This window comes from Herpailurus yagouaroundi, unplaced genomic scaffold, assembly GCF_014898765.1.
Source record: "Herpailurus yagouaroundi ecotype Mexico unplaced genomic scaffold, PumYag 163, whole genome shotgun sequence".
NCBI classification, from domain to species: Eukaryota; Metazoa; Chordata; class Mammalia; order Carnivora; family Felidae; genus Herpailurus; species Herpailurus yagouaroundi.
Genome location: NW_024412404.1, coordinates 34,140,798 through 34,166,232, shown reverse-complemented (window position 1 = coordinate 34,166,232; position 25,435 = coordinate 34,140,798). Strand labels below are relative to the sequence as shown.

Genomic DNA, 25,435 nt, shown 5'->3' with positions numbered 1-25,435 from the left:
GCAGGACTGTTGCCCTGTGCTCAGCACCAGGCTCATGGCTCAGAAGCACTCCATGGCCTGCCTTTCAGGGGCTACCCTTAGGAGTGGCTCCATTTTGCTTCTTAGTCTACCCTTACTCTTTTTCTTATTATTATTTTTTTTAATCTTCATATAAGATTTGCATCTTTCAAGAGTAAGACCTTGTCTTCATTAGAATAAAGCAGTTTCTGGGGCACCTGGGGGGCTGTTGGTTTGGCTCAGGTTATCCCAGTGTCGTGGGATCGAGCCTGGCATCAGGCTCTGCACTGAGCGTGGACCCGGCTTAAGATTCTCTCTCTCTCTCTCTCTCTCTCTCTCTCTCTCTCTCTTTCTCTGCCTGTCTCCTCTGCTTGCGTGTGCATTCTCTATCTCTAAAATTTAAAAACAAAAAACGATTAAGGCAGTTTCTGTACCCTCCATATACCTTGATTATAGCACCTCCTACATGTAATACTTACCTGTTACATGTTGGCCTCCTCTGCTAGATGCTGAAGATGGGGCTGCATTTTATTATCACTGTGTCACTAATACCTAGCCTCGGGACTGGCACGTAGATGGTGTTTAATAGGTATTTGGAGAATGAGATTAAAGACGTTGGAGAACCGGCATAGCAGAGACCCATGGAACAGGTGGAGGGGTTCGACAAGGCAGGACTTCTCAGACCAGAGGGATGGAAGAGACCAGTTGGGATGTTCTGCTCTGCTGTTTTCCTAACTCAAGGAACATTCCATTACTCTGGTTATAACATCACCTGACGTGTACTGAGTTTGGAGAATTCACAAAAGTTTTCTGGCAGGGTAGAGTGAAGTTGGGCTTTGGGGCTGATTTGGGAGTTTGAAACCCAAGAATATGTTTCTCTTTTAAGTGATTGTGGGGATTTTGCTTTATCTCTCTGAGCCTCATGTAGTTTTTGGTTCCCGTGGATCCTTAACTCTCTTGTCCCTTTACACTGTAAGTGAATCCGCTGTTCTCTGGCACACCCCTCAGGACAGAAATCTTAGAATTCCTGTGTACATATACACAAGACATATTAAAACTTATTAAATAATTTTATTCTTTTCTCCTTTATATTACTAACAGTAGCCCATATTCAGCATTTTAGAAAACCTGAAGAAATAAAAAAAATTGGGGGTTTACACACACACATATAAAAATATATATTCAGATAAGCAAATGTTCATCACATTGCCCAACTTTAAGAGTGCCAAAAATAAATAAATAAAATACCTGCAAATCAAATGAGAGGGCTAGATGGCTTTGTTAAAATTCATTTTAAGAACTTTGAGCAACCTGTGCTAATGAAATTCAAGTTAAAGTTACAGCCAGTTAATGTGAAAGAAAACATTGTGTGTGGCTACTGAGGAGTATTGCTTAAGCAGAAACTGCCTTGTGCTTCTATTAGAACACAGCTCTGCAAAAAAAGATCAAGAAAAATTCCAACTTTTCTAATAACCGCCTTATTACAGAGAGGAAAAAATGTAAAAAGTATTACCAGCTTTTAACAATGGACATGAAAATTGGAATTGTAGGTTTATGAAGTTTAATAAAAAAACAAAAAGCCAACAAAGTAAGATCCTGGGTAATTAACTTTGACTTTTAAAAACCTACAAAAAACATAAAATATTTGCTTGCTGGTGTTAACAGATTAAGCCCACAAGCAATAACCTGAACTATCTCGTCCTTATCAAGTACTTTAACAGTGCAAAATGTTAGTTGTCTCAGCTCACCTCATTCTGTCACTGAAGCCTGAAGATGAACCATCTCAGAGAGGTATCACTACCAAGGAAAATGCAAAGCAGCCAAAAAAAAAAAAAAAAAAAAAAAAAAAAAAAAAATACAATGATTCACTCCTATGCCAGAGTCTCAAAGGTAGAGAGGCAGTTTCTTATAGAAGAGGTGAAATAAGTAATTCAAAATGTCCATAAGCTAACAGAAGATACAGTATTGAATCTTTTGCCACAAAAACAAAGAATAATTATATTGCTATTTTGAACAGTATTCAACGTGGACAAGTAGATCTCGATGCTCGGTGGCTGGATACTGTATATTGCACTTGGGACATTCCACCAGGCTTTCATTTAGTGCAGCAGTAGGACTTTTTGGTGAGGTAACTTTTACCCTGTTTTCGGACTCTCCTCGGAAAGTGACTGATGGCTCTGTGAAGGCAAATTCACAAAGCTGCTTCTGAAAAATAAATGTATACGAGGTAGTTATAAATTACCCAAATTACCCACGAAATACCAGGATTGGGTATTTACATGGATAGAGTTTATTAAAATGCTTAGAGCCAGGGATGCCTGGGTGGCTCAGTCAGTTAAGTGTCCAACTTCAGCTCAGGTCATGATCTCACCGCTTGGGAGTTCGAGCCCCGTGTCAGGCTCTGTGCTGACAGCTCAAAGCCTGGAGACTGCTTCAGATTCTGTCTCCCTCTCTCTCTGCCCCTCTCCTGCTCATGCTCTGTCTCTTTCTCTCAAAAATAAATATATGTTAAAAAAAATTTTTTTTAAATGCTTAGAGCCAGATAAAAAGGTAGACCTATATACAAGGCTGACAAAATTTGATAGTTTTGTAAAAAAAGGTCAAGTTCAGCAAGTAAAAAAAAAAAGAAACTACATAGAATTAAGAGTAGCAAAGAATGTTAGCAGATCAAATAGGTTACACATAGAAATCATAACAATATTGTATAATATCTTTGTGACTTTCCTTCTTTATGGCTTTTTTCCCCCCTGAGGACGTCAGAATAGTCAATACAGCTTTAAAATGAATATTTTACAGCATATTCTAAAGATGATGGACAGCAGGAAAACAAAGAAAAGTACAGGAAAATTATGGAATCTTTTTTATAACCTCTGGCTTCCTATACTTTGAAAAATAGTCATTAACAGAAATGAATTATAAACTTCAATTTCAAATATTATATGTGGTCAAAATGAATGACGTACTACTAAAGAACAGAGTCAAGATATATTTTGTCTTTTACTCATAAAGAAGCTACAAATGATTTTTTTAACAATTGCTTTTTCCTCTTTCAAAAACTGAGGAATTCTATTTGTTACATTTTACCATCTGCAAATATTCTGCAGTACTAGGCATGAATAAAATATGTGCCAGGGTGCGTGGGTGGCTCAGTCCAACTTCGGCTCAGATCATGATCTCAAGGTTTGTGAGTTCCAGCCCCATAGCAGGTCCCACACTGACAGTGCTGAGCCTGCTTGAGATTCTCTCTCTCCCTGCCCCTCCCCCACCCATGCACGCACGTGCTCTCTCTCCGTCTCTATCTCAAAATGAATTAAAAATAAATAAAATATGTGCTAATGGGACATAACACGCACACACAGTTACCAACAGGTTTGGTTCAAAAGCTTCTTAGTAAGATGAAAATAGTAAGTCAAAAATCACTTCCTCATAGAAACAATCTTATTTAAAAGGTTTATGTTTTAAAAGATTATGTGTTCAAGGTAACCCACAAAATGTGCTTAACTCAACATGCCTGCAACAGTGTATTAACAGAACCATCCATTGTCACTAAAAACGACATTTCTTTCTTTCTAAATAGAAAAACATGGTTTCAGTTCAGGATTTACAACTGCCCTCCCTTACCCCACCTTGCCCCAGGCACAGCCCGTTTAGTGAGTCTAGAGTCACATTAGGAGAGGTGATCTCGGGCACCAGTAATGTCATTGTTACACAGAGGCACACAGGGCCCCTCCTTCTAGTGCTCTGGGCTGATGCTCAAAGGGCAGGTGCTTCCAACGAAGCAGGGTTCTGCCTGTTGATTTGAGAAGTAGCCATGCTTGAAGCTGTATCCTCTCAGTCTGGGCACTGGTTTGATATATAAATGGGAAAATGGCAGCAAGAGAAAGAAGAAAATAAGTTTTAGTTTAACCATTCCAGACTCACCAAGGATTCCAACTGTGTTATTTGATTTCTTGCTTTTCGCAGTTCTTTAAGAATTATGTGCAGTTGGTGCTGCATATTTTGACGGTCAAGTTTTTCATTTTCGAAGTCTAAAGTACATGCGTGCATCTGGAACAAACACCCAGGCCGAGACAATTATGGTTAGTATATAATGTCGAGTTCTCTTGACTGGATGCTTGCATTTTTTTTTTTTTAGCACAAGAGGCAAACATTTGCTGTGTCTTCACAGCAAGAATTCATCCGAGTACAGTGAGATGTTGATAAATAGAAAAGCTTCTGGTTGGGGGGTTGGTTTATCCAAGGAGCAAAGCCAGGGCTTGAGGTGAGTGAGGAGCAACTTAAGAAGTTGCTGGTTGGGGTGTGTCCTCCCTGAACCCCCTTCTGTTCTGGGGCAGGGGGAGAAGGGAAAGAGATAGCTGTTCCCTGGTTTGGAATACACTAAAAATCTCTGGTCTATATCCTGAGAACAAGTGGTATCTCTCTGAGTTCTACTTGAAGTTATAAGATGGCCCTCTTGAGGAGATCCTGCTCACTTGGAGTAGGGACTACAGAAGCCATGCGGGGAACAGTAAGATTTACCGAGGCAAACATTACCCTGTCAAAACAACCGCCATCCCCCCTCAGGATCTGGTTTAGCCTAAAGATAGGAATAAATGGCAAGCACAGATGGCCACTTATATTTTTTGCTGTGGTTGTTAAAGTTTATTAAAAACATTTTTCATGACTTTCAAATGGCTCTTCATAGACTAGTGTAAACATGAGGAACAATCCCATTTTCTAACAAGTTAAGCTGAATTTAGAAGCAGCCCCAGTCGGTACCTGTTGTTCCAACAGAGCTACCCTTGTTTGTTCTTCCTGATACTTTAACAGAGATGTGTAAAGAAACTGGACCTGTAGGATGGAAACAGAGCCAACACTGTCATATCCACTCTTCTACTGCTTGACTTGGGATGCAGGGGAGGCTCCCAAATCCATCTCTATTCCGGACGACACCTGCTAGTTGGGGTGAGTCCCGGCAGCTGGTTGGTTGATGGCTATCTGTACAAGGGGCTGAGCAGCACCACCCTGGCTGAGGGCTCCCTGAGGCAGAGACCGTGAGTCCATAAACAGCACTGAACTCTGCAGTGCACACACCACTTTCCTGGAGGTTCTGACATCTGCTAATATTTCTGATAGGTTAACAAAGCTGGAGGTGCCCTGCCTCCTTGCCTGCAGAGTTGGAACAAAATTCCCCACCATTTCTTTTTAAAAAAATTTTTTAGTGTTTATTTATTGTTGAGAGAGACAGAGCGCGAGCTGGGGAAGAGGCAGAGAGAGAGGGAGACACAGAATCCGAACCAGGCTCCAGGCTCTGAGCTGTCAGCGCACAGCCAGATGTGGGGCTTGAACCCACAAACCGTGAGATCATGACCTGAGCCAAAGTTGGATGCTTAACCGACTGAGCCACTCAGGCGCTCCCTCTCCACCATTTCTGGTTAATCTTTTGTAAAGATCACTGCTCACACCTGCAGGCACAAACCAGGGTGGTAAAGACTAAGAAGGCAAATGTTAGACTGCTTTCTTCTCCCTCTCAACTTCTGGATGATTAAAAAAAATTACTATTCTAATGGCAGCAATAACGAACATTGACCCCAGCCCTTTATTTTACAAAGCACTTTCACATTCTCTCAGTTGACCTTCACAAAAGCCCTACGAGTAAGGCCATACATCCTGAACTAGAGACCAGGTGTGGACCCCAAATAATGTTTTTTTCATTATTCCATGCTGCCAAGCAAGATTTAAATTAATGAGTTTCTGTTGAAGTAGTATTCAATTCTAACAATCCTAACTTAGTAACTCCAATGTTACTGGCACAGATATCCTGGCAGGAGGTCATGAGCGCAATAAGAAGGTGGACGGTATCAGGTGAAGGAATTAACTTGAGCACGGTATCATCCAGATCAAGGTGCCTGCCTGGGAACCAGCACCGATTCCCCTCTTTGCGTCACACCTTTCGGCTCCTCACACATACCTGCCTCCTCTTCCCCGAGGGCCTCTGTACACGAGCTCCTCCACAGGAGGGAATTCCCAGTCACTCTCTTCACAGGCTCCTTCTTCCCAAAAGACCTTCGTGCAAATACCGTCTCTGCAGTAAAGCCTCCCCCGGCCCCCAGTTCTTGTGTCATATTGCCCTGCTTTATTTTCCTGAGTTTACTTGGTTATTTAGGTACTGGTTTATGGTGTGTTTCCATTCTAAATAAGAATCCTAGGGCAGGGCATTTGTTCCTTGTTGGTTCCCTAGTGGTTAACATAGTTCCTGATGCTTGGTAAGTACAATGGCAATTCTGAATTCTGAATCACGGAAAGTCTTACTAGTTAGGCTCACCTGAGATAAGAGCTCCTCAGATCTCTTCTTCTCTTCTTCAAGCTTTTCCCTCGCAATATCATTCTCTTCCTTGAGCCTTTGTATTTTCTCTGTCTTATGCCTATCGTCTTCCAGATGTTGTACATCTGCTTTTCTTTGTGAACACAGCAGTTGATTTAAATCTTGGACTTCTTTCTGGGTTTCTTCATATTTTCTTCGAAATTCACTAAGTTCAAAGCTCAACTGAGTTATGGTCTGTCGTTCAACCTCAAGATCTTTTTTTGCATTTGCCAAGAGATGGTTGTAATATTTTTGCTTTTCTTCTTGAAGATAACCTATGACAAACACATTGGGTCACAACTCACTTTATAAAACATAATAATCCTGTGAAGTTAAAACTAAACACATTTCTGTAAATAAGTTCTTATGAAACAAAGAGTCAAGAGATAGGGTAGACATCCGATGGAACAAGAAACAGAAGCTCAGGAACATTATTTGAAGTTAAACTAATAAACAGAAGAACTGAAAACAGTAATATAACTATTCTATGGGAAGGGAAAATCAGCAATGTCTAAAAAAGATAAATCAACAAATAGAAATATAAGCTCATTATTTATAGGTATACTCACCAAAATCAAAACCAGAAATGTTAAAAGCGGCTACCCTAATGGCAGGAGGAAATAGCAACTGGGATGGACTATGAAGAGTAGGGCAAGCCCTCTTATACTACTATTAAATTACTTTAACAAGAGCTTACATTACTCTGATAAAACACATATACACATAGAGAACATATTGCCAAAGAAGAAATTAGACTTGGCCCACAACTAAAATCTTACTTTTATGTGTAATAAACTTATAAAGGAATTACAGTTAAGAAGCTTTGTGCCCAATTCCTTTTATATTTTCTTTTTCAGCATTAGCTTCATTTTAAATATTCAAATGTGAAGCTCCAAGATTAGGAGTCTTGTCTCCCTTTCTTTAGCCTTCTGTTTATATAATTCAAGGCTTCAGTCCCATTAGGGCCATCAGTCTTTTTTTTTTTTTTTTAGGATTTTATTTTTAAGTAATCTCTACACCTAATGCGGGGCTTGAACTCACAACTCTGGGATCAAGAGTCGCACACTCCACTGACTGAGCCAGCCAGGCACCCCGTGCTATCCGTCTTTTAACAAGTGCTTTGGAAGGGGGTTTCTCTTCTCTTCTTAGCTCGTCACCTAGAGCTGCTGAACCTATCTTCCCATCTGTAAAATGAGAATAATGTCCCCTCCTGCCCCACCTCTTAGAGTTCTTGTGAAACTCAATGTCAGAGAAGCTGCGAAGAACTTGACAAAAAGACTGAATCATCCTTAGGAGCCTTCATTTCAATTCTGTGGGAGACTCACAAGACTGAAAAATCATCTATAAGAGGTATTCTTTCTCCTGGGATTGATATGAATACATGCAAGGAAGCAGAGTAAAAAGCTAATCAGTAACAAGGCTGACCCTGGGGGAAATAAAGCTGGAGAAGATCTTTGAAGGCAGAGAAGGACATGCATGAAGGAGAAAATTTAATGTGCCTTCAGAACTGCCAGAGACCCATTACTCCGTGGCTGTGCCCCCTTTTATCAAAAAACATGAGAAAACAGACTTGGTAACACAATATTTCTTACTTCAAGGTTAGAAGATTTGCTTAATTTACTTTCTAACACTTATTTATAAAAATCTAAATTTGATGAATCTCTCCTTTTGGAAAATGTCAGGCAGGCCTACCCCAAAAGAACATTTTTACACCAGTACCTTCTGATTCAGCCTTTTTTGTCTGCTGTGGGAGTGAATGAGCAGCTGTTTCTGATTTCTGTTCCAACTCGAAGATCTTGGCTAAAAGTCCTTTTACGTAGACCTCCCGCTGCTGATCATACACAAGCCACTGCTGATTTTTCTCCAGAGCCTTGAAATGAAAATGAAAGCAAACCATTAAAACGAAAAACCAAAATCTTAAAACGGAGAAGGGAGCCAAAGTGATGTAGCCTTTCTCAGTGCACAGTCTTGCGGTTCACATAGAAGTCTGGTCCGCCACCGCATGGCTTGCAACCTCGAGATCCATTCGAACATCAGGCTTCTTCAGAGCACCTAACACCATGGCAAAGTCATGTTTCCATGGGGTCAAGTTCATTTCTCTGCTGTCTCCTATACACAACTTGCTTTGTATCTGTGTCCATGTCATTCTCTGTAAACTAGGATGCCTCTGTGGCAGAGGCGAGGTGCACTGCTCGGGCTCCCTTTGAGAAAGAGGGATTTCCACTCAACACATAACTCTGCTCAGGAGCTCTCCATGGGGACATAGACCCTGTCAGGCTTGCAGCCTGGTGCTCCTGCCCAGTCCTGCCACCTTCCTTCTACTCTCACAGATGTTGCTGCCCAGTAAACTGACCTCCGAACTCCATCTCAGTGGCTGCTTCTCGGAGAATCAGCTTAAAGAGCCACCCCCCTTTTGATCCCCAATTTTCATCCTTTACATCTCTTACAACTCAAGCAAAAATCCCAAGCTGGGATCATTCACTTGGTTTGTATAGGGGCTTATGAAGTCAGTTGTTACATAGATCTACATATTTTTAAAAAGTATTTTACCAAACATCTTCAGATGTTTATCTGTGCTTGCTATGTCTTTCAAATAGTAAGTTTCTTGAAGTGGTAGACCATGCTCTTCTCAGAGGATTCCTCTGAGGAATCTGCTTTTATGTACAATATGTATACTCAAGAAATTATTTGAATGACAGGGTAATATTAATAAAATAGGCAGTGTCTATTTAAGTTAGCTGGTAACAAGGAAACTGATTCACTTTACCATTACTGCTAACACGAGTTTTTCATTTTGGTTACATCTTTCCCTCAAGAAACTAGATATGCTCTGATAGCCTTACCAGGCTACCTAGCTTAAGTTTGAAAACCTGACCCCACCTGATCTGTGGCAAGACACTAGCAAACACTCCTATAGGAAGCTACATTAGCTTTAGTGGGTAAACAAGCTTTAGTGGATAATACATGGACAAAGGTATGCAGATTTCTAAGGTGGTTCATTATTATCAATCAGGACAAGTTCATATCCCCTCTGATTCTAGCTCTCACTGTTCTTAACCACTGGATCCTTGGAAATTCAGTGAAAGGCAAAGGAGTCTGCCAGGGCAGCCTATTATCCCCAGCAATCGCACACTACCCCACCCCCTTGACCCCTGCCCTAGTTTTGCCAGGGGAGGTGGCAGTTTTGTTCATGAAAGTGGAGCCCAGATTCAAGTTGAAAGCTAGGAAAAAAGATAACTCATCTGCTGGCACTGGGGGGAAAAGTCTAGAAATTCTTAAATAGCACCGCTATGCAATGAGATAACTCTTCTCTCCTTTCTAATCTAGAAGTTCAGTCCAAGAAGACGGGACTGTCCCTTTCTCGTTCTTTGCCCCTAAGAGGCTGGCTAGGGAAACAAGTCTCAATGACTATTTGTGTACAGAGGCCGTGCATTATCTAAACCTGATGTCACCTGTGCAAAATGTTACAGATGAAGGGTCCCAGAAGGGGGCACACACAGAGATGTGAACATCCGTTTCTGATAGCCAAGCTCATTTGTACTGAGTCCTCTGGCCCTGGTGCTCATGCTATGACCTGTCTGCCCCTATCGGAATGCCTACTTGAGCAATTATTCACTGTTAGATCTTGGTAAACCCTGGAGATAAGAGGATTAAGAGAAAAAAGAAAAAAAGTGTCCATTTTTTGCTCAACAATACAGATCCTCAGTTTGAAAGTGATTTCCCCATTAAAAGAATATGAAGAGGCACAGGTTATCACCAAAAGCTTCAGGTTAATCAATACCATGATTACTCTGTGTTTTGGGGAAAAACAGCTACTCCTAATAAATTCAGTTCAACCTTTCCCTTGGTCCCCCAAAGTGCTAAATTGCTTTAATTATATTAGTAACAGAATTTTTGAAAGCTTCATAACACCATTTGCTAAAACTGAAGCTATGTTCCCTTAGGCTAACATTAAAATGGTCCACAATTTGCCTTTTCCCATCTCTTCAAGTTACAGCCTGGCCATTTCTGGCCTCCACTGCCACCTTGCTGTCTACAGAACTATACACACTCTGTGCCTTGCTTAAACTCTTCCTTCTGCCCAGAATGCCCTAGAACCCCTTCCTATATCACCTGCTCACTTAAATCCCACCTTTTCAGCAAGTTCCAGTGCATCCGGGCTTGTCTTTCAAGACTCCTCCCCGTAACTGCCCTCACCAACAGTGATTTTAATGTCTTTGTAAGCCAACAGTGATTTTAATGTCTATTCAATCTATTTGGCATCTTACACTCATGATCTTGATTGCCTCCTGATGATAGTTCTTATCTGAACTAGAACATGAGCCCCCAGAAAGCTGAGCCCAGGCTTGTTTAGAGTCCATAGGTTCTACTCATGTGTTCGATGTTTCCATAGCAAGCAGCTGCCTGATGAATGTTCATGAATGATGGTGACGACATGGAGTGGAGAAACAATGATTGACAGAATCAGTCAAGCATCCAAGCAAGGCTTTTAGACACAGACTGAAGTTTGAGAGTATTCAGGAAAGGGAGGAAATGGCATGAAAGAACCTAGTAGAAGTTCCTTACACACAGAACAATCCATTTAGAATGATTCAAAAAGAATCAAACACCCTCAAGAATCTATTACTCATTAACTAAGGAATGTATGAAAATGTAATCAAACCTCTTTGTAATGGAACTATCACAGCTATTTCTGTGATTTTAACAAGTGCATAATATATACGCCTTGTGTCATAATTCATCCCAGACCTGTTGGAATTTACTATTATCAATGATTGAAGTGACAGCCAGGATGTAAAATTTCATATCCTCTGGGGTGCCAAATAAAGATGGTACAAATGTAAAGTTCTTGACAAAAATGTTGCATGGTCCAATCAGACTGAAGTAAAACATACATACTGGAATACATCTTCAAAAGTGCTCAATTCTTTTTACTCACGCTGCATTTGTTGTAGGTGTGCTGAAAAAGGAGGGGGTCCCCTTCCCTATAAGCTGGCATCTCCCCCGGGGAGCGAGATGGGAAAGGTGGTAAGGAACATACTGGACGTTTTTGGTTGTATATCAAGGCATCTTCTTTCAGATAAGAATTTCTATCTTTAAAGACATAAACGACTGAGTCTCAAGTCTAAAAAGATCTCTCTCTATAAAAACCCTTAAGTCTATAGAGTTCCTCTAAACTTTGCTAGGCTCGTTCCATGAGCATCCTACAAACTCATGAGCATCTAGGCATAGGGCTTAAAGAATTTTCAGTGTCTTGTTTTCTGTAGAACTAAGAAATGGATTACAAAGACAACGATAGCATCTGGAATCAAAGACTTAGTCCAGGGCCCTCCAGTCACTTGACCACACACTTTTCTCTCTGCACCTGTCATGCAGTTACAACGTTAATTCTCCTCACAGAGCTTAAGAGTTCTGTACTATATACTCAAATTTAGTTGCCGAAAGAGGTATGACTCAAAAAGCAGGCACATATCCAAAAACTTAATAAATCATATTAGTTAGATGCTAAAGATAACCTAATTTTATTTCAAATTTTAAATTAGTCCATCTTTAAGAAATATTTCAATATAAATAATCCAAGTTAACATTGGATGGTCATGAAAATTTTCTTCTTTTAAATGAACCCAGGACCACCTAGGTGGCTCAGTTGATTGAGCGGCTGACTCTTGATTTTGGCTCAGATTAGGATCCCAGGGTGATAGTATTAAGCTCCACATCAGGCTCCGTGCTAAGCATGGAACCTGCCTAAGATTTTCTCTCTCTCTCTCTCTCTCTCTCTCTCTCTCTCTCTCTCTCCCTCCCTCCCTCTACCCATCTCCCTTGCTCACACTTGCTCTAATATATATATATATTATATATATTAGTATATATATATCAGTATATATTAGTATATATACTAATTAGTATATATACTAGTATACTAATTAGTATATATACTAATATATATAATATATATATAATAAATGAACCTGTCCGTACATTACTTAAGTATGAGAAACAGAACTACAGGTTAAGATTTGAGGTGCAATATTCTAAAAAGCCACGTGGTGGCAATATTACTTTATTAAAGTAGCAAACATTTCTTTACTCGGGCCTCTTCTCACTGACTCTGCATTTGCTTTCTTCTCTAAATAGTATCAATAATTAATGGATTTGATGGCTATCAATAAATGCTGATATTAGTTTTGCATCTTTAGAGCCATCATTATATTACTATCTCTTCCAGCTTTGTGTCTTCTACACATTTCTAAGGCATGCATATATAACATTTCCACTCAAGTTATCAATAAAAATATGGGACAGGGGGCGCCTGGGTGGCGCAGTCGGTTAAGCGTCCGACTTCAGCCGGGTCACGATCTCGCGGTCCGTGAGTTCGAGCCCCGCGTCAGGCTCTGGGCTGATGGCTCAGAGCCTGGAGCCTGTTTCCGATTCTGTGTCTCCCTCTCTCTCTGCCCCTCCCCCATTCATGCTCTGTCTCTCTCTGTCCCAAAAATAAATAAAAACGTTGAAAAAAAAATTAAAAAAAAAAATATGGGACAGAAGTGGGCAAAAGAGAAGCCCTGTGGAATGCTACTAAAGTTCTTCCTCCTGGCTTCCCAGAGATGCATTACATAATTCTTGGGCAAAAACTGAAATGCAGGTTGAAATGTTAGCCTATACTGGAGAAATAAAAAATGTGGGTCAATTGACAAAACTGGAATATGGATGGTAGATTACATAGAAGTATAGTGTCCTTGTTAAATTTATTAAAGTTGCAATCTGTACTGTAATCATGTAAGAGAACATCCTCATTCTGAGGAATATATATTGAAGTATATAGGTTTAAAGGGCTGTAATATATGCAACTCACTCTCAAATGGTTTAGAAAAAAATATTATATGTGGGGGGGTATTGAAAGAGAGAGGTATAAGGTGGAAAAAAATGTTAACAATGTTTGAATTTTGGTAATTAGTATTGGGTGTTCTATGTATCATCTTCATTCTTGTAACTTTTCTGCAAATTTTACTTTTTCCCAAATAAAAAATTAAATAAATAAACATTACCTATGTTCCCTAAATTCTGTTTAAAAATCAGATTTTTAAAATTAAGAGCAAGAAATGCCTATTTCAACTGCCTCTTAGCTATTTGATTTGCAAGTTAATGACATTGTATGTTTACAGAATGAATGCCATGTAATTATTTCAAAATGTCAGCCAGACCTAAATGGCAGCTGAGAAAATGATACAGCTAGGCTTTAAGAAAGGTAAACATGAGTTTTTAGGGCTTCTTTTAGCAAAACAAATACTGATTCTTAAAATAGGTAGGCAAAGCACTCCAGGAAGCTTTGCTCCAGGAAGCTTTGCAGGAGACTGGAGGAACGGTGAGGGATTGGAACTGCTAGGCTCTCAAAGCAGAATAATGCCACAGTGCCTATGCTCAGAGGAGTGACAGGTCGCTTTCTGGGCTCCCTAGTCTCCTCCTGGGCTCAGAGACAATCAGAGCTAAACCATCTCTTGCTCCTCAAACATGTAAGTTAATACAGCAGCAGCTGGGAATTTGTTGGAAATGCAGAATCTCAGGCCCTAAATCTGACCAATGAAATCAGAATCTGCATGTTATAAAAATCACGTAGTCTCATCTGCACATGACAGTCTGGGAGGCATTGCTCAGTCTATTGAAGGTGAGTTGGGTTAAATTTTACTCTACTTGTCTAAAAGCCTTTTTAAGGTAAACAGAGCAGAGAAGTACAATGTGATCCTTAAGTAAGCCAGGAAGATAACACAGAACAAAAAGACTGGGTATACATGCATAACATTTCAAAGTTACTTTAACATAAAGAATTGCCATTATCTAAAAATAACCTTAGCTGATATTTGAAGCAGTTGGTGCTGAGACGCCTAAAAATTACATAGAAGTTTAAGATGATAGCATATTTTTTCAGGTACTAATAAAATTCAAATGTTCTAGATAATGGGGATATAGCAGTGAAAAAAACAGAAATCCTTCCCTCATAAAACATATACCAATGTACAGACAATGGAATATTACTCTGTGATCAAAAAGAATGAAATCTTGCCATTTGCAACCATGTGGATGGAACAGAATGTATTACGCTAATTAAAATGTTAGAGAAAGACAAATATCATATGATTTCACTCTCATGTGGAATTTAAGAAAAAAAAAACAGATGAACATAGGGGAAGGGAAGGAAAAATAAGATAAAAAGAGAGGGAGGCAAATCATAAGAGACTCTTAAATACAGAGAACAAACTGAGGGTTGCTGGAAGGAGCAAACTGAGGGTTGCTGGGGGGATGTGCTAAATGGGTGATGGGCATTAAGGAGGGCACTTGTTGGGATGAGCACTGGGTGTTGCATGTAAGTGATGTATCACTAAATTCTACTCCTGAAACCATTATTATACTATATGCCAGCTAACTTGAATTTAAGTAAAATGAAAAAAAATATATATACCAATGTAAGAGTCATGTAATAAAGTGAGTAAAACATATTACAAGTTTAACAGTTATATGTGATGAGGGGAGAAGTTACAAAAAAAGAAAAGGGAATAGGAATTTTCTGGGAGCTATAATTTTAGAAAAATGGCTAGGTAAACCTCTGGCCCCACTCCCCGCCCCTCCCCCTTCCGGAAAGTGACAATTGAGTATTATCTGATGAGGTGAGGAAGTGGGTCATGAAGATATCTGAGGGCAGTGTGCCAGGCAGAGAGAAGAGAAAGACAAAAGGCAGTGTAATGCAGGAGTAGCTGGAAAGCCAGCATGGCTGGAGTGGAAAAAGGGGAAAACTAGAGGTGGGTAGGTAAATTATTCATAGATATGCGCATCTGGTAGGTACTGATATACACAGAATGATAAAGGTCAGGGTAACACACAACACAAATAACTTATTTTGATAGATCTTTAAAAATTGTGTTTCTTCTTTATCTTAGTTACCTTTAGGTAAATTACTTTGATAAGGCTACTATAGTACTCTGCTATAAAGACACTCAACAGATTTAAATTCTTTTGAAGATCAAATAGACTGCAAGGTACACCTGCCAGATGAAATAAAACAGGAATCTTAAGAGCAACTTAGAGCAGGGCAGACATGCCAGTAATATTTCTGGAATCAAAATACCTACCTACTGGCCTAATAATTAACTCAAGAATTTTATACTTTGTATATCTGATATTAAAACACAAAAAAATACAGTCCTGAATTTAGTCAATCCCTAATGAAACACTTCTTGTATTTAAGACATAAGTTTGAAATAATATAGCTTTACCATATATGTAGAATAACCTCATATCAAATTCTACAGAAGATGTACTGAGTATACTAAGAATATGTTTCCTTTTCAAACTATGAAAGCAAATCCTGGTTCCAAGGGAAGGATTTTAAATGAATAGGTACATCTTGCATGGATAAACAAAAAGAGAAAAAACTGTAAATTAAATTATACCATAATAATAAAATAATTGGGCAAATCAGATTGGGTGTTTGGGTGATTTCTAGGGCTTTCTAGCCTATTCGTGAGACCATGATTAGAGGAACTGGCCCTCTTGAATGTCTAGAAACAGATTTAAAGATAGTAACCTAGGGAGATGATCTCAAACCATTCAGTTCTCCGTCTTAACAGATTGTTTTTAAGCCACAGAATCAATTCTGTCAATTTCCATGAAACTTAAGAATGAATGAATCAGACCTCTTTTCCCATAACTTAATAAAAGGAAACTGAACTTACATCTTTCAGCTGTATTTCCATTTCATGAATATTACTCATTGATGAGTTGAAGCAGCTTGTGGCCACAGTCTGAAATAAACCAGTATTAGTTAATATCACAAATTTAACAACAGAAGTTTCCTCATTATATTTAGTTCTATAATAACACAGTATACTTCACAAGGGCATCCCAAAAATCCAGATCTAGTATATGCTGATGAGCCATCATGCCAGGTCATGAGTACCAGAAGAGAATGAAGATCTGGAAGCTTCCTCAGCACACTGGAAGCCCCGAGATTTCATAACTAATTTGACTTCCTAGGACCTCTGGATCACTAGAATACCTCAGTGCATATGAATTGCCCAGTGCTTTTCACCAAAATGAGATAAAACACATAGAAGTGGGCTCTTAGATCAAATCTGGAAAATACTAAATTTTCAAAAGATAAAAGTTGTTTTCTAGAATTATATTTATATTAAAAATATTAATTAGTATTAGTTAAACAGATTTTACAGAACTCAAAACATAATTTCTCTCCTCTTTTTTTTTCATTTTCTTATAGAGGAAAAAAAAGAGAGGAAATAGATGGTTAGGTACCCATGCTAACCAACAAAACTCATAAAAAGCTATATTTCACTCTTTTTAACAGCTTAAGGAAACAGATCTGTGTGAACACTGGCAACAAATCACAAAATATTTTTCTCCAAAGGTACTCTAGATACTCACCCTAGTATGTGGTCCTTCCTCTCTCTCAATTTAGTCCTCTTGGTAAAAACTAGGACAGAGATAGCTCACCAAATCCCTTTCCATTTTTCCCTGGGCATACCTGGACTTCACATTCAGCCTTCGCTGTGCTTAGTGAGGCCATAAGACTTAATTCTGTCCAATGGAACGTGGACAGAAGTGAAATATGCCAATGCCAGGCCTGGCCCCCAAGCCCTTGCCTGATGCTCCACATAGTCTTTCTAGCTTACATAGCTGTACATAGAGGATCTGGTGGAAGGATGGGGAAGCCACTAGAAGGAAGGAACCTGGATCTGAGTGACCCTGTGGAGTAAGGCCTCCTCCACTCTAACCTGCACTAAATTGTGACATGAGGGAAAAAAACAAACGTTTATTGTGTTAGACCGTGAGATTTGGAGGTTGTTTGTTACGGCAATAAAACAGTCTGACTAATACAGAAATTAATAGTGGACAGCCTACACAGTTACTATAAGAATACATTTTTTAAAAGTTATCGTTTATACCAGGGTCTGTCTTTCCATATTTGAGAGCAGAGAAACTAATTCTTGAGCTTTAAGGAAAAGTATGAGGCAACCACTTTGGATCTGATTATAATTTTCATGAGTTTTAGCTACATGGAAATTCTCTAGAAAAACTTAACCTCTTTGAATTCACCTGTAAAAATACTCAACTGCCATTCTATGAGAGGGCACATAAAGGTGCATAATTACACATAAATGTATATGTCTGATCACTCTGACTACTCTAAATGGGAGAAAAAGTGCAAAGACCCCAAATAACATTGAGGTATTATATCTGAAAGCAACAGATTTTCTTCTATAGGTGGTATTAACAGTTGTAACATTAGTATTATCCAAGTGTCCAAATTTATTAAAGAATCAAAGATCTGATCAACAAGAAACTATTTACAGAGCACTTTCTATATACCAGGCACTGTGCTAGGGGATTTAGATATATTATCATACTTACTTTATTTTCTTTCTTTTTTAATTTTTTTTTAATGTTTATTCATTTTTGAGACAGAGAGAGACAGAGCATGAACGGGGGAGGGTCAGAGAGAGGGAGACACAGAATCTGAAACAGGCTCCAGGCTCTGAGCTGTCAGCACAGAGCCCGATGGCTCAAACTCACGGACCACGAGATCATGACCTGAGCCGAAGTCGGCCGCTTAACCGACTGAGCCACCCAGGCGCCCTTATATTATCACATTTAATCTCCAGTATTCTTTCGTCATTTTAGGACCTCTTTGTCTTCTTCACCTATTTTAATCTCCAGTATTCTTATCTTGATTTTACCACTGTGGAAACTGAGGTTAAGGAGAAGGGTCTGGTAAATTCTCTCTAGCACTGCCTCTAAGACTAGAAAGGTTACAGCCACACAACTAGCAAGTGGCAGAACCAAAATCTGAACTCAGACCTGCCTACCAACAAAGTCTTGCTCTTTCTGCTACACTAGAAACTTTAAAACAAAAGAGGGGAGCAAAAGCACTTGTAGTTTCAAAAAACATGCTTGATATTATCATTGTATATCTCAAATTTGAAAACAATAACAAAAGGGAGCCTATTGCCTTCATGATACAAACTACAGAAAAAAAAAAAAAAAAAAAAACAAAAAAAAAACAGCCCCAAAAAATCTTCTTGGATGTTGTAATACACAGTGGATTCTGTATTCCGAATATTCCCTTGTGCAAAACAATGGTCTGGGGAATGGAGGGAGCCATGTTAACTATTTTTGCTTATGGAGAGGGTATCAGGCTATAAACAAAAAATAACCTGTTGGTATACTATACTGTTTCAACATTTGACAAGTGTGTTTTAACAAACTCATTCTTCACAAGAACTACAAATTGTATCAGAAAGGAAAAAAAAAATCTGGATTTAAAGAAATGGCAAGTACCTGTGATAAATGAAGTGTACTGGCTTTGCTCTCAAGTTCAGCAAGCCTTGCAGTTGTAGCAGACAACTGCTTTTTCAATACATCTGTCTCTTCAGACAAGGATTTCAACAGCTGTTCCCTCCTCTCGCCTTCCTTTGTTTTCTCTTCCAGCTGTTCAAGCAATGCGGTACTACTGTATTTGGCTTTCAGCTGCTCTCTGAGGCGCTGTATTTCTTTGTCTTTCTCTGTGAGATGATAAGCATTCTTCTGCCTCTCAGCTTCCAGGACTCGAATTTTCTAGATATAAACTAAGAAGAATCTTAGAACAAAGCCAGGTCAAACATGGAAATAAACAACATCCAAAAAGCATTTACAGAGGGTTTATCACACATCAAGTCAGCATCACACTAGACACCAGGGCCAAAAAGAAAATGAAGCCAAGGTCTTGTGCTCAGAGAGCTCCAGAAAGGGAAACCAATACATTAATGCAATATGGTCGGTGCTGTAGTTAAGACACATATAAAATGAATGGGAGAAACCAACTCTGTCAAGGGTGGTAAGAGAAAACTAACGAAAAGCTGGCTCCCACACGAGTATGTGATAATCACCCCTCCATCATACCAGTTCCAATCATCTTAAAGGCTAAAAGTGAGTCCTAAAAGAGATACATGCTCATTATTGAACTCAAAGCAACAGAACCTAAAAATTACAGAAAATTACAGCTGGATAAAAATGCATTCATTAATTTGTTTTTGTTAATAAATGATTTGGTAACAAATCTAAAAGCTGATCTTCAAAGGACTGTTCACATTTCCAAGGATTTAAAAGATAAAGAAGGCACACTTGTTAAGCGGCTGCTGACAGAGGCGGGAAAGCATCTATGGAGAGTCCATAAAAAGTTAACTGACTTTATATGCTAACAAGGTAAAAACAACATAAAACTTCAAACTTGCATGAGGATGAAGGGGAGAAGCAGTTGTTCAAATATAATGGGGAAACTGAGTTAGGTGACCTTGAGAAAATGAAGGGATTTAAGTCGCCTCAAGCTTAAGATAAAGCAGTAGTATGATACAGTTACCAAAGCCCACATAATTTTAGGCTTTTGTAGAAAACAACATCCAAATTAGTAGAAATAATACTGCCATTTCAACCCGTGTTTGCCACTGTGCACGATATTGGGTGCATAATTCAGAAGGAATATGAACACGTCACAAAATGTTCAGGAAAGTAACCAGGATGATAAGAAGCTAGAAAAGCTGAAGAAATGGGATTGGTCTACAGAAATGTAAGATGAGGGCTGCCTGGGTGGCTCCCTCAGTTAAGTGTCTGACTCTTGACCTCTGCTCAGGTCACGCTCTCACGGTTTGTGAGTTCGAGCCCTACATCAGGCTCTGTGCTGACAGCTCAGAGCCTGCTTGGGATTTTCTCTCTCCCTCCGTCTCTCTCTCTCTCTCTCTCTGTCCCTCCCCCATGTGCACACATGCTCACTCTCTTGCTCGTTCTCTCAAAATAAATAAACTTAAAAATATATATTAAAGAAAAGTAAGAGAAAGCAAGATTTCCTCAAATATCTGAAAAGTTGTCAAATGGATAAAAAAATAGACTTGTTCCATGCAGCTGTAATAGGTACAATTAGAACAAATTGGTAGAAGTTACAGGAAGTGTAATTTCAATTGATTACAAAGGAACAAAGTTTTGACAACCAGTGCTTGTTTAAAGTGGAAAGAACTGGAAAGAGATCTCTCAGAGAAGCTATTAGATTCCATCACCAGATTGCAAAATAATCTTTGTGTTTAAGAATTGGAGATAGGGACGCCTGGGTGGCTCAGTCAGTTAAGCATCAGACTCTTGATTTCGGCTCCGGTCATGATCTCACGGTTTGTGAGTTCAAAGCCCACTATTAGCACAAGCCTGCTTGGGATTCTCTCTCCCTCTCTCTCTCTCTCTCTTCCTCTCTCTTTGCCTCTCCCCTGCTCACACTCTGTGTCTCTCTCAAAATAAATAAATAAACTTAAAAAAAAAATCGGCGATAGATCATTTCTCAATGCTTCAATAAGTATTTACCTCAATATGTGTTGTTAAAGAAATAAATTATTTGGTTTTAGGTGTGCCTATAAAATAAAATTTAAAGAAATCCAATGATACGATTTAATATAGGTCATTTATTTTCTAACTATGAACAAGGAAATAGCTTTTGCAAAATAAAACTGCTTTATTGACTAGGCCATAACAAACTGTAAATTAGAGAATCTGAAATATAGTTTAACAGAATGCAAAATGCCAATATATGTAATGATTTTATCTCAAATATCTGAAAACAAGGATTATTTGGAAAGCAACCAATATATATGATAAAATGAGTTTTTAAGCATTCACATTAAAATTTGAACTCCATTAAACACTTTGAAATTACTAGTTTTGATTTTTTACATTTAGTGAATGAACAGAATAACCAAATTACATAATTACTGGGAAAATACTTTCTCATCTCCTACAGTAAGGCTTATTATACTTTAAAAAGGTTTATGCGGCACCTGGGTGGCTCAGTCGGTTAAACGTCTGACTTTGGCTCAGGTCATGATCTCGAGGCTTGTGAGTTCGAGCCCGGCGTTGGGCTCTGTGCTGACAACTCAGAGCCTGGAGCCTGCTTCGATTCTGTGTCTCTTCCTCTCTGCCCCTCCCCTGCTTGTGCTCTGTCTCTGTCTCTCAATCATAAATAAACATTTAAAAAATTAAAAAAAAAAAAAAAAAAAGGTTTATAAGGCCACTCACCTCCAAAAGTCTGTGTTTGTCTTTATCAGTCAGCTTTCCTTTTCCACTTGTGATTTCATCCACTGATGTTTTTAAGGCTGCAATTTCTCCCCTAAATTTTTCTAATGCAGTTTCTGATTTGGAGTTACTAGGCTTCGATCCCCATTTACCTTTAATTAAACTTTTGGGACTTCTGGAAGACATCTCTGAAACTGTAAAAATAAAAATACAATTATACTTTATTAGTCTAAGTTTGAAAGGCTTGGAAAGGTAATAACCTATTTGCTAAATAGAAGAACATTTCTATCTCAATAGAAGAGATACAGCCAAACCAAGGGACTGGGAAAGGCTTCTGGCTTGCCGGTAACAATACCGATTCTTTAATCTGGGTGGTGGATACATGGGAGAATTCACCTTTTAAAAATATGTCAACTTACCTTGATGCTCACTGAGTAATGTACAGAATTGTTGAAACACTACATTATACACCTGAAACTAAATAGCACTATATGTTAACCATACTGGTATTAAAATAAAAACGTTAAAAAACATGGACACATGTTTGGTGCAGATTCTGTATGTGTCATACTTCAATGAAAAAGTTTCATCTAAAAGAAAAAGGATCAATGATTAAACCATCAAATGAAGTCTGAATGAAACAGATCACAATCAAAGACATTTTACCCAGGAATAAAAAGCTAGTCATTACCTGACATAATGATATGTCCTGTTTTAGAAGATAGGCCTAGTTCAGATCTACGTAGTCAGTTGAGAGAGTACAGTGGGGCAGAAGTGAGGAGAATCTAAGATCAGACATTTCTAGGAAAAAGAGGCACAATATTCAAGAATTAAGAACAGTGGCCAAATTGAGTAAGAAACTTAGAATCTGCTAACAGTATCTGGTAACAGTGTAGAAGAAATGTATAATATTAACTCTAGGAGCAAAATAGTGAAAGATACTGCGCATATAATAAGTATCTTAATTATATGGATCCCAAGATAAAAATAGTGGTGGTGACTAAGGTAAATTAGAGGGATGTGTGACCATTCATGCATTTAAAAAATACTGGAAAACCTAATTTACCAGGCAACATCATAGGTGCTGGGTATAAATGGACAAAAAAAAAAAAAAAAAAAAAAGAAAAAAAAAGAAAAAAAAGAAAGAAAGAAAGAAAAGACAAAGAAACAAGAGAAAAAGAGACATGTTCCCTTACATAATGGAACTTTCAATCTAGTAAAGGAGGCAAGGACACAATATAGATTCTCAAGTTGTAAAGTCGATGTTCTATAGGAATAAATGATTCTGGTAAAAAAACAGGGGAGACCTACTCGGTTAAGGTGACGGGGGAAGGCCTGCCTGTGGAAGTGACTTTTACGGTCATCCTGTATGAAATCAGTCTGAAAACACCAGAGCTGTGAAAACTGAGTGGAACAGACCATCTAGCGAAAGGTTAGTCCTGGATTTTTGCCCACTCTAAGGTGAAAGGCTGAGGTAACTAGTAAACTGATTAAGACCAATGCAAGGTTATGGCATCTTGAGAACCTGCCGCCACAGGAAGTTCTTTCCTACATGCTTCTGTTAGTAACACATGGTTGACTTGCTATAATGGGTTGATATGACAGAAAACTACTTTTCACCCAAGTCACTGAAACACAGAATGGTGGAACTACATGGATCAGTAGAACGGGAAGGAACCTATGGACGTTCGCTTCCTGACCTCTGGACAGAACTTTGGTCACAAATGACTATTGTTTCTAGCTTCTGGACTAGATAGACCCTGCTGGGATCTCCCAGCTCCCCACCATTTAGTCCTCCCAACTCCTTTCCCTGTTGTTTTTTTTTTTTCTACTCCCATCAGGCCAATACTCACAGAGTTCACACTGTTCAAACTTTATTTGGCCCTGCTGCATCTTCTCCAGGACGCCTTCCCTCTGTATAAGCTACATTGGTCACAGGATACAATCTGGTACTCGATTGTTTACTCCCACCCTACACCCACTTCTTAAATTTGTTCAGCAGTTGTTTCAGGGGCTGAACCTTGAATTATTTTTGTCACTCACAGAATCTAACAGCCGCTGTTCAATAAATATTTATTGACTGCTGAAGTGATCTAAGGCATCCTGGACAGGAGATGGCCAAAGAAATCTTGCAACCCAACAACCTGCTCGGGCTCCAAGTGGAGGCGAATCTTACAAAAACCCTCACATAAGATCTACGTGGGGAAACACAGAAATAAAGAAAAACTGCAAAACGAGGCACTTTTTTTTTTCTCACCTCTAAAGTGAAGATGTCTGTAGAACAGACATGAACGTGCTTGCTAGTCGGCAAAAAGCTGTACTCACGAAAAGACCTCGGCCAAGTCACTTGGCCTCTCCGCACCAAAAAAAAAAAAAAAAAAAAAAAAAGGCAAAGAGGGTGATGATACCCACCGCAAAGATGAAAGGAAGGATCGACCCGCTGACGCTCGAGGCTCCCAACCCGGGGCAGGTACGAAGTGAGCGCCAGGGAAAGGGGACATATATCAGGGCGAGCAGAGATGGAGTCCAAACGGACGCTATCTGCCCGCTGACCGCGCCTCCCTCGCGGTCCAGCCTGGCCCCGGGGCTGTGGACCCTGGCCGCCCTCGCCACCCTCGGCTGTCGTCTCCTCGCCGCCAGCCAGCACCTGAGGCGAAGCGCGGCGCTCGAGTCCGCCCAGTCACACCCAACGGCGCGGACGCCGCTTCCGGGAGTTTGAATCCCGCGGCTGCGGGGCGGGGCACGTCACTGCCGGCGGGGGCGCGGCCGGCAGGAAGGGGGGAGCGGCATACGCGGCGAGCCCGAGCCTCCCCGATTGGCTGCGGCCTCCGAGAGGCGGGGCCTAGACCGGACGAAGTGGGTCCGACGGGGCGGGGTCAGGGGGAGGGACGGAAGACTGGAACTCCGGCCCAAGGCCCCCGCAGTCCTATTTTGGGGGTTTTTTTCTGGGTTTTTTTGAGGTCTCAAACCTCAAACTCGGTGTTTCTTTGTAAGCAGCGGATTTATGTTTATCTGCTTTGGGGATGAAGTACATTACTATGTTCAATGAGTTAAACCCAATAACTGAACGGGGACTAACTCATCCTGTGTCCTTGAGTGTAACTTGCCCTTCTAGGTACCAGTTTTGCCCTTTGTGGAATGGGAGAACTGCCTTCCCCGAGAGGACAGCCTGTCTTCCCATTGGGCTGAAGCTTTCTCCTGCCAAAAGTCAGGGGTGGAGCATTGGAGAGTGTAGCAGGTGGGAGAACTGATAGGCACGCCCAGACTGAACTCCTAGATTATGAGTCATGCAGGAGACCAGGCAGCCCTTTGCTCCAGATTGCTGCCCTCCGGCTTGATGTCTGTAGGTCAAATCTGAGTCATTCTTAGCTGCCTACAGGGCTCTATTGCTGCAAAGGGGCACAAAGAGTGTTTGGCAGAGCCTAACATTTCTCTCTTAGACCAAGCATAAGCTCATCAAGATTTAATAATAGGATACAGTAGCAGAACGTCCTGGGAAAACAATGTCACACACCAGAACTCTAGCTTACGACTGCATTTAACTCCTGGCTTGACTGCCTCTTACTGGATGTGTGATCTTAAATAAGTTATTTAACCTCTCTGAGCCTCAGTTTCCTGATCTGTAAAATAATGTAAATAATAATATCTACCCTCTAGAATGGATATAAGAATTAAATGGAAGAATCTGTGTAAAGTGTTTGGCATTTAGTAAATGCCCAGTTGATATCACCCATTATTACACAAAAAGTAACAAACTCCTATGTAACTAAATAAAATGGATGAGAAGCCATGTAGAGAATTTTAAGTATTTTTTTTTTTAATAATGCAAGAAGATAACATTTGGTCCCTGCTTCCAAAGAGCTCACATTTCTGATGGGAAAGTGAATAGAATTGAGCTCTTTCACATCTGTTGTGTTAAAGTGTCAGATGGGATTGGGGTGGGAGGAATTCCTGGCAAAATAAGGGAGGTTGTGAATGATATGCATTGCCCACAGTTGCAAGGAC

The 25,435-nt window shown here is 39.7% G+C and overlaps 1 protein-coding gene across 4 annotated transcripts; it reads right to left on the bottom strand.

The window, feature by feature from the left end:
• Positions 1–1,048: 1,048 nt before the first annotated feature.
• CEP55 (centrosomal protein 55) lies at positions 1,049–24,099 on the bottom strand. 4 transcript variants are annotated; one of them, XM_040485885.1, is made up of 10 exons: positions 23,688–23,960; positions 22,122–22,231; positions 21,434–21,624; positions 18,683–18,958; positions 16,063–16,131; positions 8,060–8,210; positions 6,302–6,615; positions 4,756–4,827; positions 3,919–4,044; positions 1,049–2,202 (listed from the first exon to the last, which is right to left on the bottom strand). In XM_040485885.1, exons 2-10 carry the CDS (start codon positions 22,126–22,128, stop codon positions 2,002–2,004), a joined length of 1,407 nt encoding a protein of 468 aa, XP_040341819.1. In that variant the 5' UTR covers positions 22,129–22,231; positions 23,688–23,960; the 3' UTR covers positions 1,049–2,001. The 4 variants fall into 4 exon arrangements, with proteins under 4 accessions (XP_040341819.1, XP_040341820.1, XP_040341822.1 ...); XM_040485886.1 differs by having other exon boundaries at positions 23,843–23,951; XM_040485888.1 differs by lacking the exon at positions 22,122–22,231 and having other exon boundaries at positions 23,843–24,099.
• Between the last annotated feature and the right edge of the window lie 1,336 nt (positions 24,100–25,435).